The following is an 18,863-nucleotide window of genomic DNA, read 5'->3' on the forward strand; positions in this document are numbered from 1 at the left end:
CAGTTGAGTCTAGGAACCAGTGCATTAAAGAGCTTACTGAAAACAGAAATCAATATCATCCTCCCTACTAATTATTTTATTTTGAAAAGTATACTTTAGGAAAAATTTTATTTGTACTAATGTGTAAAGACTCCTTTATAATTTTTAATAAAGTGATCCTGAGACCAAAAACCTTAGCAGAGATTGGTTTACAGATTAAGACCTCTACACTCTGCAGCCAGACTACCACTGAAAGCTTTGTGACTTTGAGAAAATTACATACTTTTTCTGTTCTTCAGCTTCCTTGTTTGGGTATAATATTAAAATTGACTTCTTTTGTGAGACAAAATGAGCAACGGGTGAAGCATGCTAAGTTCTAGCATGAAGCCTGGAGCAACACAGTGGCTCGATAAATATTTATTTTCTTTGTTTTTATCGTTCCCATTCTAGTTGGTCAGCTTACTGCACAGATGATCTTTCAGCATCCACATATGTTTTGTGGGCCAAACCGTTTTTGCCTCTAACTCATCTTCCCGCAAAACAGAGTAGGAATCACGGGACAGAACCTTAGAGAAACTGGCAGATTTTTCTGAATCAGAAAAGTGAGAGAACTTGGTCACCCTGACCTGGGGCTTTGGTTTGAACCTTGGCTTGTCCTGGGGCAACAGCACTCTGCTGTCCTGTAGGTGAAAGAATGCACGAAGGACAGCTGAAGGCACCGAGGTGTGGACAGGGGAGATGCCCTGGCCAAGAGGCAGGTAGTGTTTGAGTGCCAACGGGTCCTCACCCCCACCCTCCCTGTGAGTCACAGAGTTGGCAGCCTGAAGATTTTATGTTCCTTTGGGGCAGAGCTCATCTCTCAGAAATATCGCAACACATTTTATTCTCACAGTGCTAGAAACGACAGTCCTAAAAGTCATGATCTTCTTCTGAGTGGAATCCACAAACTGAGATAGGCAGAGAAATGAGTAATTCGATAACGTTGAGGATCATCAACATGGTGAATATTCCCTGAAACACAGAAGATAAAGAAGAGTCATCGTATTAGCATATTATTTTTTTCTGATTAGAATGAGGCAGTGATGCCTATGTAATAACCTTCCCCCCCACCCATTTCTCAAGTATTTCTCATGCTCTGGAATCAAGTCAGCAGAGAATACCGAGAGCATACAGTTATTTCATCATAGCATAACACAGGATAGCATAAATCATACATTTTCTAAATTATGCATGGGCAATACTCAATTTCATAAATATGTCAAATACAAAAATATATCCAAAAAGTGATCTATTAAAGGAGAAAAAAAGAAGGTGGTAGAGATAGAAAAAGGAATAAAAAAACAAAAAGCCTTAACCCAGTCAGTGAATTAATACCCTGATAGGAATTAACTGAGTGGTAATTGAAGGTGGGTAGGGTGTGGCTAGAAGAGGTGGATATTGGGGAGCATGGCTTAGGGGTATATATCTTGTAGCAAGCGGAAATTTCTCTCTGCTTCCTGATCATCATGTGAGCCACTTCCTGCCAAGGTCTCGGCTTGGCACCAGAATCACGAGCCACCACACACCTTTGTAGGTTCAAACAGCAATTCTTTATTCCAGCTCTCACACCGCCTCCACACAGGTCCAGGGGCAATCGCGTTCTCCTGTCTGCCGCACAATTCACCTACTCCACGAGGCTCTCTCCAAATCCCATGAGGCTCTCTCCAAATCCCATTTTAATCTCACGAGAACTCAATGGGAACAAGCAGCAGGAACACCCTAATCCCAGCAATAATCTTCAACTTCCAACTTCCCTAAAACCCATTATCTTAAACTGGCAACGCCTTAAACTCAAGGAGCCGGTTACTTCCTCAAACCTGATCAGCTCTAAACCTGGATCTGCCTTGGTCCTTGAGCAAGGTCACCTTATTAAAGCATGCATGCAATGTCCCATCGAATGTCCTCTAAGCAGCATGGGGTACGCTTGGCAAGAAAATTTCGATGCGTCATTCCTACTTGGTAATGGCCCTCAGCAACTTCCCTCTGCCACACTCTTCTGCCATGATCCTCACCTTGAACCCTGAGGAATGGAGCCGCTGTCTCTCTGAGACCTCTGAGACTGGGAACCCCCAGATTAACTTTTCCTACTCTATAATTGTGCTGGTTGGGTCTTTTAGTCACAGCAAGTAAGTGCATGACTAAGAGGGACACACACTTTGTCATAGCCCAGAGGCTGGACACAGGGGCTGTGCCAGCCAAGGTGTGATGTCTTCTGGGAGCTGAATCTTACACTGAAATTTTTGCAAAGGTTAATACAATAACATTCTGTTCCTCAACCAGGTTTTTCTACTGCATTTTTAAATGACTATTTTAGAGCCACATGTTTTTAATGGCCAGATAATGTACAAAACCCATAATCACTTGCTGTGGAGGTGAATATCAGAGTTAAAAGGTATATGCATCTTTCATAAGAGTAATCGCTGTCTCCTCTCTTTCTAAAAGGGTATAAACATCTTATATTTCTATTGCTGATACATAAGATCATCCTATTCACCATGTCTCTGCCAGTAATAATTGTGGTATCTTGTTAATTATTTCTAGGCTAATGAATGTAAATATTAGTCCATTGTTAATACATTTGTCATTTCCCTGATTACTAGAGAATTTGAGTTGCTTTTGTATAAACTCCTTCCCTTTTTAATAATGTTTTTTACTTTTTTCTTGAGTTATATGCACTCTGTACATAAAAATATAAAACTGTTATCTGCTTTAAAAATATTTTCTAATATTTTTAGCATCAGAGTTTACACATAAAGAAGTACATCCTATCTATCTATCTATCTATCTATCTATCTATCTATCTATCTATCTATCTATCTATCTATCTATCATCTGTTTGCTTCCTATATCAAGATACAGCACATAGCCATCACTCCAGTAAGGTCTCTGTTTTCTCCCTGTCAATCCTCCGACATCACCTAGAGGATCCTCTCCTCTGAATTTCTGAGATCATTTATTAAATTTGCCTGTTCACTTTTGTATCTGAAATTGTGTGTTTAACATAATGGATTGAGCGGATAGGAAAAGGAAAGGCAGTGGAATGAATCTGACAAAATTTTTCCATGAACATGTATGAATCCACCACCAGGTACAGCCACAAGAATGGGCTCCTAACTAGAATAAGACATATTCCATGCTTGAATAATTACTTCAAAATGGATTCTACTGTCATGGTTCTAAAAAGAACCAATAAAAAACCATAAGGGATTGAAATTCATCCGTGTTGATCCATGTATCAGTCAGCCATTCTTTTTTCTTGCTGAGAGATACTCTGTTATTTGAATAATCACCACTTGTTGAGCTCCTTTGCTGTTGATGGACATTTGAATTGCTCCTGTTTTCACCATGATGAACAGAGTTGCTGTGAATATTCTCATGTGTGAGACATAAAATAGGTGTATTTTACCTTGTTAAAAACCGCTAAATAGTTTTCCAAGGTGAACACCTCATTTTGCCCCCCACCAAAAATATGTAAGACTTCCAGCTGCTTCACATTCCTTCTGACACTTGGTATTGCCAATATTTTTAATTAAGATCATTCCAATGTATGCATCTCACTGTGATTTTAATTCGTGCTTCTCTGAGGACTAATGGCATTGAACACACTTTCACATGCTCACTAACCATCTGTCTATCTTCTTTCTGATGTGCTTGTGAAAGCCTTTCTCATTTAAACTTTTTGCCAGTTTATTACTAATTTTCAAGTGTATTCCACATATGGGTCATTTGATAGATATACATATTGGGAAAAATTACCCCCACTGTGTGCTTTGATTTCCACTCTCTTAATGATGACTTTGATGAAGTTTTAGTTTGTTTGCTCCTTTTACTTAAAATAATTTTTTAAAAAAGCATTCCTATTTATTTATTTATTCTTGTTAGTTTCTTTCATGCTCTGAGTACCTCCAGTCATGAAAATGTTCTCCTAAATTCTCTCTCCCAGTCTAGAAGCTTTATAGTTTACTGTTTCACATTTAGGTGTATTACTGATAAATTTTTGAATGTGAAATCAACTGTAATTCTGGTTTTGACTGAGTAGCCCGTGATGAATTCTCACGTTCATCACTCAGTTTGGTTCCTCATCTTTTATTTCGGATGTCTACACAAGGTTAATAAAAGAGAACTTCCTATAATCGTCTTATTCTTAGCAATGTCCTTGTCATATTTTAGTGTCAAAGATTGTGACAGCACCATTTAAGTGCTTGTTCAAGTTACTGTTACTCCTTTTCTAAATATTTGAAAGAACTAATCTGCTCCTGGATTGATTTTCTTTTTCTTTCTTTTTTTGGGTGAAAGTTTTAAATTATAGATTTGAATCTTTATTAAAGAATTTTCAGATGTTCTCTTTTCTCCTTTGCTGTGACAGGTGGGTTTGACATAATTTGGGTTGTTGGGCTTTTATAAGGCATTTGTGAATTTCGTCTGCAGCGTCAGATTATTTTTATAATATTGTTCATGATGACCTTGCTTCCTATCAGCCTGGCTTCTGATTTGGTATCCTGTAAATCTTAGGAGTCAGCAAATACCTCAAGGAGAAAAGTGGTAGAGAACACTGGCTTTGTGTGGACAATTCTTGACATGAGCCTTGCTCCTCAGATCCTAGTCACTGTGGTTTCCTTCATCTCCATTCCAACAGCCAGGTGTTTTTAATATGCTAATCAGTTTAAAAGTGGTTGTGCCTGTAATCCCAGTGATTCTTGCAAGGCTGAGATAAGAGGATCTAAAGTTTGAGGCCAGCCTCAGCCATTTAGCAAGACCCTAAGAAATTTAGCAAGATTCTGTCTCAAAATAAAAAAATGAAAAAGAGGCTGGGGATGTGGTTTAGTGGTAAAGCATCCTAGGATTCCATCCCTAGTACCAAAACAAAACAAAACAAACAAACAAACAAACAAAAAACACCTCTCCTAAGAGAGGTGTCCTGATACTACTCTATCATAACCAGAAGTGGAGAAAAGGAAATAAATTACATATTTTTAGCACTTTCCAAAAAACATTGTTGACTGTTTTGATCTTTACTAGTATGTGCACGATTTCTTTTCTCTCTTTTTCACTAATGTATGCTCTTGCTTTTGAGGGGTGGGGTGGAGGGGAGGAGCAATTTTCTGTCTTTTTTCTAATTCTCAATGGTTGGACCATAAATTTTTACATGTTTCCTATTTTATAGTATCTAGCTTTCGAGGTACTATGAATTGCCTCAATAGTGGTGCTTCTCTCTTGCCCACAAGTTTTTGATCTTTCCCTTTACAGCATTGTCATATTTATTTCCATTATGATTTTTTCCCTGGCTCCTACATCATTTGGAAGCATCTTAAAACATAGTCAATAGGGGTTTTGAGGTTATTATTATTGCTCAAGGTTTATTGCATAGAACATACACTGTTTGGCTTCAACTCTGGTGTTAATCTAGAATGATTTTATTTTTTAATGTGTGCTTATTTTCCTTTTGTTGTATGTTCTACAAAAATGTGCATTATGTTGAGTATAGTATTCTAAGTATATTAGGTCTACGTTTCTTTTGTTGTTTGTTTGTTTGTTTGTTTTGTTACTGGGTGCTTCCTTATGACTGAGCTATATCCCCAGCCCCTACCTATCCCTTTTTAAAAAACACTAAGTTCTCACTAAGTTTCATAGGACCTCACTAAGTTGCTAAGGCTGGCCTTGAACTTGCAATCCTCCTGCCTCAGCTTCCCCAGTTGCTGGGATTACAGGTGTGTGCCAATGTACTCACTGAGGTTCTTACTTTTGATGATACTGTATACTTTAAAACATACTTAGCTCACCAAAGTCTAAAGTTTATAAAACCTTCATTCTCCGCTCAGATAACACTATTATATTTACCTTTAGCAAATATAAATAGAAGAAATGCCATTTGCCCCTTACTCTACTTATATATTAGTATTTTCTGTTATTTTAAACATGTCCTTACAGTTTAATCTTAGTAGTAAGTATTACTACTTTCTATAAGCAATATCCAGTTACATTTGTTCACATATTCATGGCATTTCTTGATCTTAGTTCCTTCTTGCATCTGGTGCTGGTTTTTATTTTTTCCTATTTGGAGTTCATTCTGTTTTGTGTGTGTGGTGTTGGGATTGAACCCAGGCAAGCTCTCTCCCAACTGAGCCATATCCTCAGCCTGAGAGTTTATTCCTTATTATTCCTTTTATGCCTAAATAGGTCTTCAGGAGGTCGATTCAATTTTTTTTTTCTATCTCTGAGATTCTTTCTCTCTTTTTCTCAACTACATTCTTACAAGAATGGACAACAATGGGTGAGTGGTTGAAGGTTGTTTTTCTCAGCACACTGATGTCATTCTGCTGTCTCCTGACCCCTGTTGTCACTTGTTAGAAGTCAGCTGACACAGGAGTCACTTGACAATCTAGCTGTGTCTTCTTTTTCCACTTTGTAATTTCCATTGTCTTTTAATTTTTTTTCATTTTGGTTAAGATCACTGAGAACTGAACAGAAAGCATGAATTTAAAAACAACCGTACTATGAACCAGCAAATTTACAAAATGCACCAAAGCATGATGTGTGTAACCAGGTATCAGTTCCAGGTTTTATTTGAAGTCTTTTTAGGAGTAAAGATAAGGCAACAGTTTTTCCATGTCAATTCATGTTTTCCAAGAATAACACCATCCACTGGCCTTGTATACTCCCGAGTTTGTAAATTCTAACCAGTTTTTAACCAGGTCTAGCGTTACTCTTCCTGAAAACTTCTTTATGAATAGATTCAGTTGATGAAACCCTGCAAGTACCCGCTCTACTTTCCCCTGTTGAGCCCAAGACCCTACGTTCTTGTCTTCTTCCGCATATTTAATAAACCCAGCTTTGAACTGCTGTAGATTTCCCTGGTGGTCTGTGGGTGGGTGCTTGGTGGCTGTGGAGGCCTCAGGGAGGTCTAGCCAAGACCCCTCACCATTAGGGTCCTGCTCCTGGAGCTCATTTAGCACCTGTTCCACGGAAGCCCCTTGAGTTTCCCTGTTGGGACTTGCATGTCTATGCTGATGTGGCAAGTTCAGCACTTTCTGTCACTCAGGGTTTGTCCCCCCTGCCTCCCGCCCCCAGGAATCACATCTCCCGGAAGTTCTTCACCGTCTTCTCAGAGCTGTTCTTGTTTCGTTTTGACTCATGAAGGTCTGCTAAACCATTGCCTCTACCCATCCTTTCTGTCTATGCCTTTGTGTATCTGAAAGAATAAGTTCCTGGGGCAGGAGTCAATTTTATGATGCTGTTTTCTTAGCCAGGCACAAGGACCAATAAGTAAAATGCCTCCCAAACCAATATTCTTTCTAAAAGAAATAATGAGGCTATGCATTAAAACCTTACAGAAACTTTCCTCAGTCTTCTCTGTGTTTAAGAAATTGACTTTAGGAAAGACTCTTTTTTCCCACATTCCACCTCTGAGGAGCTGCTGATTTCTCCATCAGCAGGCATGGGACAATTTTTCAAGGTCCTCACAATATTTAATGTCTTCCTATTTTCTTGTTAATCCTTGACTAAATCCATAGAAACTTTGCATTATACCATGTCTCAATGCATGATTCGACTCTACCCTGTTCTGTTAACACTGATTCGCATAATACATTTGTCAGTGTTTTCCGCTAATGGTTATGAACCATCTTCCTTTGCCTGTCATCTAATCTAATAAATCTTGGTGATGTTAGGCAAGAAACTGGCTCTTTTGCATCAGAGGAAGACTGCACTGAGCCTTCATGGATGAGTTCCTACTTACAAAGACACCACCATCACTACCACCACCACCTCGGTGAAACATATTTAAAAACTAAATGAAATAAAGAGATATCTCAGGTTCATGGTTTAAGAAGTACAGCAACTTGTTATGCTAAGATGCTAATAACCCTCAAAATTGTCTAAAAATTCAACACAACCTCTTAAAAAAATTTCATCTGAAATTTTCTTTTGACAGAAATTGACAGGATGAGCCTAAAACTCATATAAAAATCAGGGACTCATAATAGTCAAAAATAATCCTGAGAAGGAAGAGTGAAGTTGTAGAACTTGTACTCTGTGTTTTCAGAACTTATTGCAAAGCTATGGGGATAGAGGCCCTGTGGTTCCGACGTAGGGTAGGCTATAGAGTGATAGAATGGAATTTAGAGCCCAGACATCAGCCCTTTCAGTCATGCTGTATTGATATTCATCAGTGTGGCTTGGAATAGAATAGGTTAAACAAGTCTTTTTAGCAAATGGTGCTTAGATGACATACAGAAGAATGAAACTGATCCCTTTCCTCACACCACACACACACACACACACACACACACACACACACACACACACACACACACAACTCAAAGGACAAATGGAAGACCTAAACCAATAAAAACCTTAGAAGAGGGTATAAGAGTACATCTTTGGTCAGGCAATGATTTCTTAGATACAACACAAAAAGCACAAGCAAGAAAAAAACAAATGAGTTAATTCCATGAAGATTAGTAACTTGTTGAAAAGACTGAACTTTAATGTATGCAAGTTAAAAAAATGGTATATTTCAGGTTATTGGGTGATTCTAGAATGTAGATGACTCTAGAATATAGACTGTGGCAAAGTCATCTAATTGTATGACAAGCAGATGAAATAAGCTCACTGAAGGGGTGAGGGAGAAAAAAAGGTGTTTAGCAGAGTTTTGTGGGAAGCTGAAGAAGTCCATTAGCATGAATGTAAAGGTGCTGCTCATCGTCACTGTGTCCAGCATGGAGATGCCGGTCAACAATTCTGACACCACTCTGCATTTACAGAACATAATCGAAAAAAATAAGTGCACAGCTGGAGGATGGTGGGAGACAGGTTTCCCACTGCTGGGAGGTAGTTTCCCAATAACCAGTTCAGAAGCTAAAATGATCCACACGGTAATGCATCGTTATGAACTCATGTCCAGCTCAATATAAATAGTTATGAGCACATTAAGAAATATTTATAGATATGTGAATAAGTTGGGTTAATGCAGAGGTATTTCTTATCCGTCAGCTGAGAGGGTCTGTCTAAGAAACAATGGTACTTGGGTAAAACAAGCATATCTAGTACCTGATCTTGGTTTCTAGTACCGTTTATTGACAGAATAAATGTGGGCTCCTCTGGATGAATGAGTGCTTCTAAGGCCTTGTGCAGGGAATATACAAGAAGAACCTAGAGAATCTTGTAGTGCCTGAAACTATGGAAATGTTAAAACAAATAAATCCCTTCACAAAATAGGGGAATGTACAAGGATCACAGGATCCAAAGAGTTCACAGTGGCTCAAATTTTCTTAATTTGCACAATATTAAATTATAACTCAAAGTATTAAATAAACACTCATACAAGTCCATAATGATACAAATACACAATTGAGTGAATACATAAATAAATGGGAGAGAATAGGCAAATCTGTAATTTATAAAGATTTCAAACAATATATGTAGACCCTCTGCTCTCAAGAACTTGGTACTTAACCCCCTACTCTTATTGGTGTTTGGACATAGTGATTTCACAGTATAGAAAGAGAGAAAATAGTCACTTGGTATACAAATATGTTCATTTTAGGAAAATTCTTTAAGATCTACATATTTCAGTTTTAAAAGATGGTAAGATGTCGAGTGCTTCAACATTAGGTGAAGGTGAGCTTTTTAAACTTAAGCATCCTGGTTATTCCCTTGGTATAGAAGTCTGTGAAGCATTACGTGGGTCTAAATTAGCAAACGCCAGAATCGTTTTGGCTTAGTTTATTTGGCACGTTAAAGATGAAACAACACTCTGGAGATTCCAGCTCCCTTATTTTTCCTTCTAGTTACTATCTTCTCCAAGATAAAAAAAAAAAAAATCACCTATCTTTTGAAAACAACTGGCCTTCTTGTTGCTTTGAAATTTTCTCTGCCCTTGTTGTTTACATTTTCATTATGTGTCCAGAATTCACTAGGCTTCTGGGACTTGTGGGTTAATCATTTTATTGGTTCCAAAAATATTCTGTCATTATTTCCTCTTTCTGTCCTCTGTCTGTAATTCTTGCCTTGCCCCCTTGATGACTGACTACCGGAAGTTAAAATCCCAGCTGGAGTGGGAATGGGAAGAGGCTGACAGGGCATTTGATCTATGGCTATAAGTTCCTTACGTACATTATGCAGTAAGATTTCTCTGCCATGATGGGACAGGGTACTTTGTTATGTCCTTTTATCCTTGATTGGAGAAGAGTGTAGAATTCCATCCAGAGCTTAGCTCAACATGGAGAAGGTCTCTTCCAGGTATTTCTACCTCATGTGGACTTTGGGCCTCTGCTTGTGCTGGGAATCAGATTCCAGATGGGCAGTGTTGACAAACCAGCCAGAAAACATGGCAGCTTTGGTGCCCTTTAACATACCATGGCTACAGAACTCACCCTGCAGTTCCAGCTGACTTTTGATTTTTTAATATCTTTAAGATGGTTTTCGTTTGGCTTTTTTTTTTTGATTTAGCATTTTTGTTTTAAAGAAGAGTTGATACTAATAGCCCAATCCACCATTACCTGAACCAGTCTCCCTATTTTCTGTTCTCTGCCCTGATGTCTGTAGTTGAAGTGCATCCACCAGCTCAGTATTCTTAGACTCTGCTATGTGAAATATCTAACTTCTCTTAGGACCTCCTTTAGGTAGCTTTTAGTGTCTTCAGCAGTTTTTTTGGTGGGTACCGTGAGTTGATTCCAGTGCCCCATATATGCTAAATGCTTCACTCCATCAGGGACCTACATCTCTGTCCCTCTTCACCATTTTTTGATGTGGTGACTACCTTTTTATCTTCAGGTGGATTCACACCTTTTACATTCCTTTACACTAACTTTAGTGGTATTTTGGGAAGAGCAGAAATAAGTGCCCGTTTTCAATCTACCATGCTCCATCAGAAGCCTAACCTAAGTTACTAAAGCCAAATCAAAAATCAGAAGGACAATTTGGCTTAAAATTCTAATGTACTTCTAGGACTATGAACTGAAACCAAACTGCTGTGCCTGAATTTTTCTTTTAGTATATCACTTTTAGTACATCGCTCACTTGTCTCAATGTTTTACCTCTTTTCCACCCGTGTGAATTCCTAAAGGTGGGTGTTGTAATGTATTTATTGTTCTGTTCCATAATGCGTCATAGAATGTTTTATCAAATATTATGGATTTCCTGAATGTTTATGAGTAAAAGACAAGACATGTGTATCCACAGTATTATCTAGATGGTGCTAATTAAGTGTTAAGAAATCTTTTTTTTTTTTTACTCTAAAATTGCAGCATACTTACAACCAAGAGCGCAGTAATTTCACCGCACCGAATGCCTTCTGGAGAATAGCCACAAATGTAGTTTCGATCTAGAAGGAAACCAAATGTGAGGAGAATGATTCCAGCTGCTGCTGCCACGGCACTAAGAAAATTCATTACCCGGCTCACTTTCGCCTGAAATAGAATCAGAGCAAAACACAATGACTTAGGCCCGGCCTGTGCTATAGTCAAAGCAATGAGAGGGTGGCTGGAGAGCAGGATTCTAGTCAGTGTCACAGTGTCACAAGCTAGCTTCATTTCTTTGGGATTCAGCCCTCATCCACAGAATAAGAGGATCCAGTGAATTTTTAGTACATTCCTCCTCCTCCTCACATTCTGCACCCACGATGATTTCCATTTGAATGGGGAGGGGTGCACCTGGGACACAGGGCTTTGTGGGGTCGCTGTGTTCCACTGCATTTAGACCTCAGGGTCCACTAGCATTTTCACTTCAAGACTCTTGTGTCAAACTGAACATTGCATTTCTCTGCAATTTTTATTTCTAGCCACAAACTTATAGGAGATATTCTTTTTTACATATTTACATTTACTCCTATTAATAAGTCAATAAGTGGTTCAGAAAAATCATTTATTGGCTTATAATCAATATCTAATATCTCTGAATCTTTGGGTAGACCTATTCTAGTTATAATGAATCGATAAGTTATGATTTCACATTCTTTAGCAACACTTTTGATTTCTAGATTCTATTTCTGACTTAATTAGGTTTCCTACAGTATGTCTTTCCTGTGGGTCAAATAAGTGTCTGTCAGAGTGTCTGGCGTGCAGTAGGCACTAAATATCCAGAAAGACTGAGTGATGGACTAGCAGGAATATGGAGATGCATTCTACCACTAAGGGACTGAGGAAATTGAACCAGTTGCTTAACATTTCTGTGCCTCAGCGTCTTCACATGTAGAATAAGAATTCGGCTTGGTGACCCAGAAAACACTATTCTGGCACTCCGAGCTTACGATGTCCACGAAAGTAGAAAGCAAATGCCATTTTGTGGTATGAGTACTTGGCCGTTTGTGGAATTATGGTCACCTAGGGATTTTCAAAACTCACTTTCAAGGCTAGGATGAATAATTTCAAAGTTGTAAGTTTTTAATCAAGGGGAAACATCACTCACCATGGATTCGGTGGTTTTCCTTTTTAACGCAATGAGAAAGGCTCCAGACGTAATGAACTGTGGGAGAGAATGAGTATCTTAATGGGGGCCATGGTTAGCTGACGTGGAAGAGTCCCCACGCCATGGGTGTCCACACATTCCCTTTGCATCCTCCTCCTGAGTTCACATGGTCTTCCCAGGCCTGAGAAGGGGAAGCTGTCTGGATGACTGTCCACACAGGACAAAGGACAAAAACACGGCACTGGACATTGGCTCCGGGCTTCGCTACTTATTTGAGCATGAGATTTTCTTTTAACCTTACGGGACATTAAGCTTTCTCACTCATCTTCCTTTTACGGCTATTGTGTGGACTCAGCTTTGCTGTCATGACACACTAGGTGTCACATCCACTTATCACCAATAAGATCCGATTCCATCTTTCTTACAACCTAATCTTGGGGTTGGTAGCTAATATGCTGTTAATTCTGAACAACAACAATAAAAAATCCCAAGAATTTTCATGAAGGTGAGCCAAATATGATAGCATTATTGTCCAGTGGAAACTTCCCATCCCATTACAGCCCACCCAAGTTTAAGTTTCTAGCCTCCTTGCTGGCATTTCTCCACCCCTCTCCCTGCACGCTCACCCTCTGTGCTAAACTCTTGCAGAACATAGAATACACAACGCTCCCCACACCTCCAGCCTTTTGTATTTATTTCCCCCTTGGCATGCAACAAGACACTCCTATCCCTTGCTCCGGATGCCCTGGATATATCTTCATCATCCTTTAAAACTCAGACTGGAAGTGGCTCTGGACAATGTCCCTTACGCTTTTAGATGCTTTTCCTATGACCTCTGTCATCACTCATCACTCCATGGTAATTTGTCTGACTCTCCACTCAGCTGGGACCTTGAGATTGGGGACTGCCTGTATGAGCAACCCCTAGACTCCACCCATTCTCTGGTGCTAAATTAGATGCTAAAGTAACGTTTATTGAATGTGGTTAAATAGGTCCTCCATGCTCCCCTCTCTGCCTCTCCATTTCTCTAAGGAGGAAGTTGTTCCTTTGCCTCTATTTACTTGACTTCCTACACCTGTGTGAGATCATTTATTCATACTACTTTCATGTGATCCGTGGACAAGTTTTCTCCCTGGCCTGGCCTGGGAGCCCTTTGAAGGACTCTCATTGTACTAAGTTTTGGATCCTTGTCTTGCTCTATGGATCTAGATTATATTAGCAACAAATTTTGAATAAATCAATGAACAAATAAACAACTACAAGGCCCAAAGAAATTTTCCCAGAGGAATTTCAAGACTTCAAGCTGGGAAAACAGTCATTCTGGTAATTTAATGGGGAAGTAATTTCACAAAGGCTGATTTTTTTTTCTTGGTCATACTTTTCAAAGCCCACCATACTCCTGAATGTAGTTTATTTCATAACTAGGAATTCCCCGCCATCCTGGGTGGCATGGCTTCAAATTGAACTTGATTGATGATACTCACCAAAGCAGAGCCCCAAAATGGGAATCCTGAAAGAAGTATAAAAGGAAACCTTGGGTAAGGAGGTACCAAGGTGAAAAGAAAAATAATTCCAAAAAAAAAGTTTACAATTCCAATCAGGATCTGAGTAGCCTGTAAATGAGGGAAAAATCATAGTGAGAAAAAAAAAACAAAAGTGATGGGATTCCTTTCTGCTTACATCTTCTTTTGATTAAAAAGATTTGGCAGTTTACCTTCTTTTATGAAAAATAAAAGAATAGTCAAAGTCCCTTTATGATGCTCACAGGTATGTGCTTAATTCCTCTGTGATATTTGTCAATCGGGAAAATGATCTAAGCCAATGTTCCTGAAAATGTGATCTATGGATGGCAATCTCGGCATCTCTTGTGAGCCAGAAAGGCAAAGTATCAGTCTTCTCCTGTACTTATCAGAATCCCCAGGAGGAAACCAAGAAACCTGTGTCTTCATAAGCTGTCCAACTCCTTAGCACATATGAGTGAATGTTGGAGGAGCACTCAATTCTAAACTGCAGCACCAGCCTGTTTCAGGGAGAAGTGGACTGTCAGAAAACCCCTGCCTATGACCCATGCTCAGCCTGCTGAAGTACTGTCCCCCTCCCAGGGCTAAAGCTCTCTTGGACTCTGTATATTTTGTTCTGTTTTCCCTCCTGTGCCACACTTGTGATGCAATGCAGCACCAAGCAGCAGCCTGACAAGTGTTAGGGAAGACCGCGAAAGTGACATAAAGAACAGAAACTATGGCATAAAGAACAGGAGTCTATGCCCTCTGCCCTCTTTTACTTTCAGTCCACCTTCTCAGACTGAGTGATCTCACTTGCTGCCATAGCAACTATCACTTTTAGTAGAGCCCTAAGTGAGAATATTTTCATGAAGCCTGGACCCACACTTTTTAAAATCAGGGCTTTACAGCCATACACAGTAGTTGGGTTCATCCTGACAAACTCGTCCCTGAATGGACTTAGACTTCAGTTCATGGTGTCTCCATTTCCCTCCCCCTTCTCTCTCCCCTTTCTTGTTCCTTTTCCTCTACTAGAATTCTTTTCCACTCATCTATTAATTTATGTTTGGTTCTTTTTACTTATGCATCAAGATGAAATTCCCTGTGGTATATTTATATGTGCACATATTAAGATTTTTAAAGAATTCATTCTTCATTGCCTCTCCTTTCCCATCCCTCCACTCTGCTTCTCCATTTCCTTCTACATTACTTATCTGCCCTTTATCTTTATGTCATCTCCCTTCCCCTTTCCTTTATTTTACTCTAGCTTCTGCATATCAGAGAAAACGTGCAACCTTTGAATTTCTGAGTTTGGCTAATTTTCCTTTAGCATGATATTCTCCACTTTCTTCCATTTACTGGTAAGTGCCATAATTTCATTCTTTGTTATGGCTGACTAGAACTCCATTGTATATGTATACCACAATTTCTTAATTCGTTCATTTATTGACAAGGACCTGGGTTGATTCCATAATTTAGCTATTGTGAATTGTGCTGTTATAAACATTGAGGTGGCTGTGTCACCACAGTATGCCAATTTCGGATCTTTTGGAAAGATATGAAGGAGTGGGATAGCTGAGTCACCATGGTAGTTCCATCCCTAGTTTTTGAGAAATCTTCATCCTCCTTTCCAGAGTGGTTGCAGTAATCTGCAGTCCTAAAAGCAATGTACAAGTGTACCTTTTCCCCCACGATACTGCCAGCACTTATTGTTTTTATTCTTGATCACTGACATTCTGGCTGGAGAGATGAAATTTTAGTGCAGTTTTGATTTGCATTTCCCTGGTTGATAGAGATATTGAATTTTCTTTTTTTAATTTATTAGCAGTTTGTGCTTCTTCTTTTGCAAAGTTTCTTAAAAAGTTTAGTTTTTTGCCCAGTTATTGATTGGGTTATTTGGTTTGTTTTTTGGTGTTAAGTTTTTTGAGTTCTTTATATATTCTGCCCATATTAATCCCCTGTTAGAGGAGTTGCTGGCCAAGATTTTCTCCCATTCTGTAGGCTCTCTCTTCACACTCTTAATCATTTTCTTTGCTCTGCAGAAGCTTTGGTAAGTTTTAAAAAATATTGGGTAAAGAGAACCCCAGCCCTTTTATTCCACTTTTGGGAGTGAGCTCTTTTAGGAGGACATATTCTGACTTCTTAAGATCGTAAGTATTATAGAGGCAAATACTGCTCTGACTATAGGAATCTGGGAAATTCAATCACCTCAATAGCCACCACTCATTCAACTCAATTATTAGGATTTTCTAACTGGCTTTCCTGCACCTATCTTCTTTTTCCACGTTTTGAGTCAGTGCTAAAGTAAAATTCCAAAACAACTCCAAATTATATTACTCTTCAGAATTGTTTGAATAGTAACTCCTGAATCCTGTGGGCATTAGATTCACTCAGAGAAATGTTTTAAAGATAACAGATTTCTAGTATTCTTCCTCCTCAAAAATGTGGGTCAGTGGTTCCACATTGAGGCATAGGAACTTGTTAAATACTTTATGAAATAAGCACTTTTAGTAGTTTCAGTAATTTTATAGGTTGGAAACTAATTGTCTATATTATCAAATCTCATAAAGAGGGAACATATAATTATTGAATATTGGGTCTTCAAAGTACCTTCATGGTTGCTTTTGAATTTTTTTTTATTATTTTTTAAGTATTATTTCATGTCCAGCACAGTGGCTCATGCCGGTTATCACAGCAGGTTGTGAGGCTGAGGCAGGAAGATGGTGAGTTCAAAGCCAGCCTCGACAACTTAGCAAGGCCCTAAGCAATTCAGCAATTGTCTCCAAATAAAATATGAAATAAAGAGCTGGGGATGTGGCTCAGTGGTAAGCGTCTATGAGGTCAATCCCTGGTATCAAAATACACAAATATGTTATCTCATGATTTTTATTGTGGCACATGACATTTACCATATTTAGCATTTCATTTAAATCAATAGACTTGATATTTTAGAAAAGTTTTAGGTTCCAGGAAAATTGATTACAAACTTAAGAAGTTTCCTACATCTCTTCTTCTTCCTCTTCCTGCCTCTTCCCCTTCATCCCAGCATTTCCTACCACCACCATCTCATATCATGGAGGGACATCTGATACGGCTGATGAACCGACATGGACACTTCATCAACTATAGTCCATAGAGATCACATTAGACCTCATTTTATGTTGCACGTTCTGCGAGTTCTGGCAAAAGTCTACCATTGTAGTGTTACAATTTTATACAGAATCATTTTCTTGACCTTAAAATCCTCTGAGCTACCCTATTCATCCCTTTCTGTCTCCCTAGAACCTCTGGCTGGCACTGACTGATCTTTTCATCATCTCATAGTTTTGTCTTTTCCAGAATGCCTTATAGTTGGAATCATACAATAGGTAGCCTTTATAAACTGTCCTCCTTCACTGAACCCTAGTGTTTACAGTTTCCCTGTGTCTCTTCTTGTCTGGACAGCTCATTTCTTTTACCAATGAATACTATTGCATGATGTGGATATCCTGTGGTTTTTATTTGTCCATGATGGTTGCTTCCTATTTTTTAATCTTCTTGAGTCTTTGAAGCCTTGATTGACCTCTCCCAGCTCTCTTTTGCCATTCCTAACCTGCTACCATATGCATTTATTTAGGATGTGTTTCCCATTTAGACTGTCCTGCCTCCTTCCTCTCTTTTTATTTCCACTTGTTGAAATTCCATCACTTCTTTAGAGTTCATGTTAAGTGCCAAAATTGCCATAAAATTGTCTTGTCCTTTTAGTTGGAAGTAACTATTCTCTATCTGACCCGCCATCACTACCACCATTTATAGCTCCTATTAGATGCTCCATTGAAAAGTAATTTGAATTGTTTAGCAAAATTTTGGATTTCATTATATTTGAATAGATGCTAAAGCAGTTTACATTGATGGTTCTCTTCTTCATTTTACTTGACCATCTTTTTCCACTTTTCTATTATATTTTTTCTGAAAAATTAATTTCTATTTTTTTTTTATTCTTGGAGGATGAGGCCTGAGAGGACAAATGTTTTCAGATATGGACAAATTATAATCTCAAATATAACCGAATCCCCACATTATCCTAAAGAGGGATTGGTTAAAAAAAAGAAAATTAATATTTATGGCATGGGTTAGCTGGATGAATGGAGAGATGAGTATTAATAGTATTAAGAGGATATTCTGCAACAGCTGTATGCAAATATACATGTCATTTTCATGCCAGGCTTTGAATTCTGATTTTTGATCAGAAAAAATATAAAACTGGGAAAATTGCAATAATCCAAGACATAAGACTCTGTCCTGTTGACTTTTTGTTGATTTTCTTTCCCATTTTTTCCTCTCAGAAATCAACTAGAAAAATTTAATAGTTGGTCAGTATGGAGAATGTGAATGTCAAGAGCCTAGGGCCCTGACTTATTCATCGTACATTCTCCTCTTTGCAGCATCTCATGCATATTGGTATGGAAATGTAATCCATACTCTCTGAATTGAGTGGAAATAAAATTTGGAATTGACTCCTACCTTAAAACATGTGCCACCAGATGTTTCTTTCTATTCTTTCCCTCTGCCCCTTTAGTAGAATTCACACAGAGAGGCAAGTCTTACCCCTAAGATCTTCAGTTTTGAAGTGAGTAATTTCTGCAAGAGGTTTTGAGATGCGTAGGCGGTGGCTGAGAGGACATTTTCGTGATATTCTGGTTGGTTGATCTCTGGAGGAAATACCAGAAACACAGGACTGTGCGTATCCCTTGAGTTCATGATGGTACTGTTGGTGTTTTCAAATGAAAAAAAAAAATTTTTTTTAGTTGGTCTTTCAGTCTAGACCATGTTCTTTTCCTGTTCCAGGCCTGTCTGGAGCGCTGGCATTGTCTACTTGGGTTTGGAATTATAGAATCATAAGAGTCACAGAGTCATAGAATCTCAGGACTGGGCAAGATCCCAAGAAAGTCAGAAAGTAAG

General features: G+C 38.7%; 1 protein-coding gene across 1 annotated transcript; it reads right to left on the minus strand.

Annotated features, from left to right (window-relative positions):
• Positions 1-888: 888 nt before the first annotated feature.
• Ms4a5 (membrane spanning 4-domains A5) lies at positions 889-18,662 on the minus strand. Its single transcript, XM_005331644.3, has 5 exons — positions 18,510-18,662; positions 13,908-14,036; positions 12,424-12,480; positions 11,274-11,426; positions 889-990 (listed from the first exon to the last, which is right to left on the minus strand). The coding sequence occupies exons 1-5, from the start codon at positions 18,660-18,662 to the stop codon at positions 889-891; spliced, it is 594 nt and encodes a 197-aa protein (XP_005331701.1).
• Between the last annotated feature and the right edge of the window lie 201 nt (positions 18,663-18,863).

The sequence above is a fragment of the Ictidomys tridecemlineatus genome, chromosome 4, assembly GCF_052094955.1.
Source record: "Ictidomys tridecemlineatus isolate mIctTri1 chromosome 4, mIctTri1.hap1, whole genome shotgun sequence".
Taxonomy (NCBI): Eukaryota; Metazoa; Chordata; class Mammalia; order Rodentia; family Sciuridae; genus Ictidomys; species Ictidomys tridecemlineatus.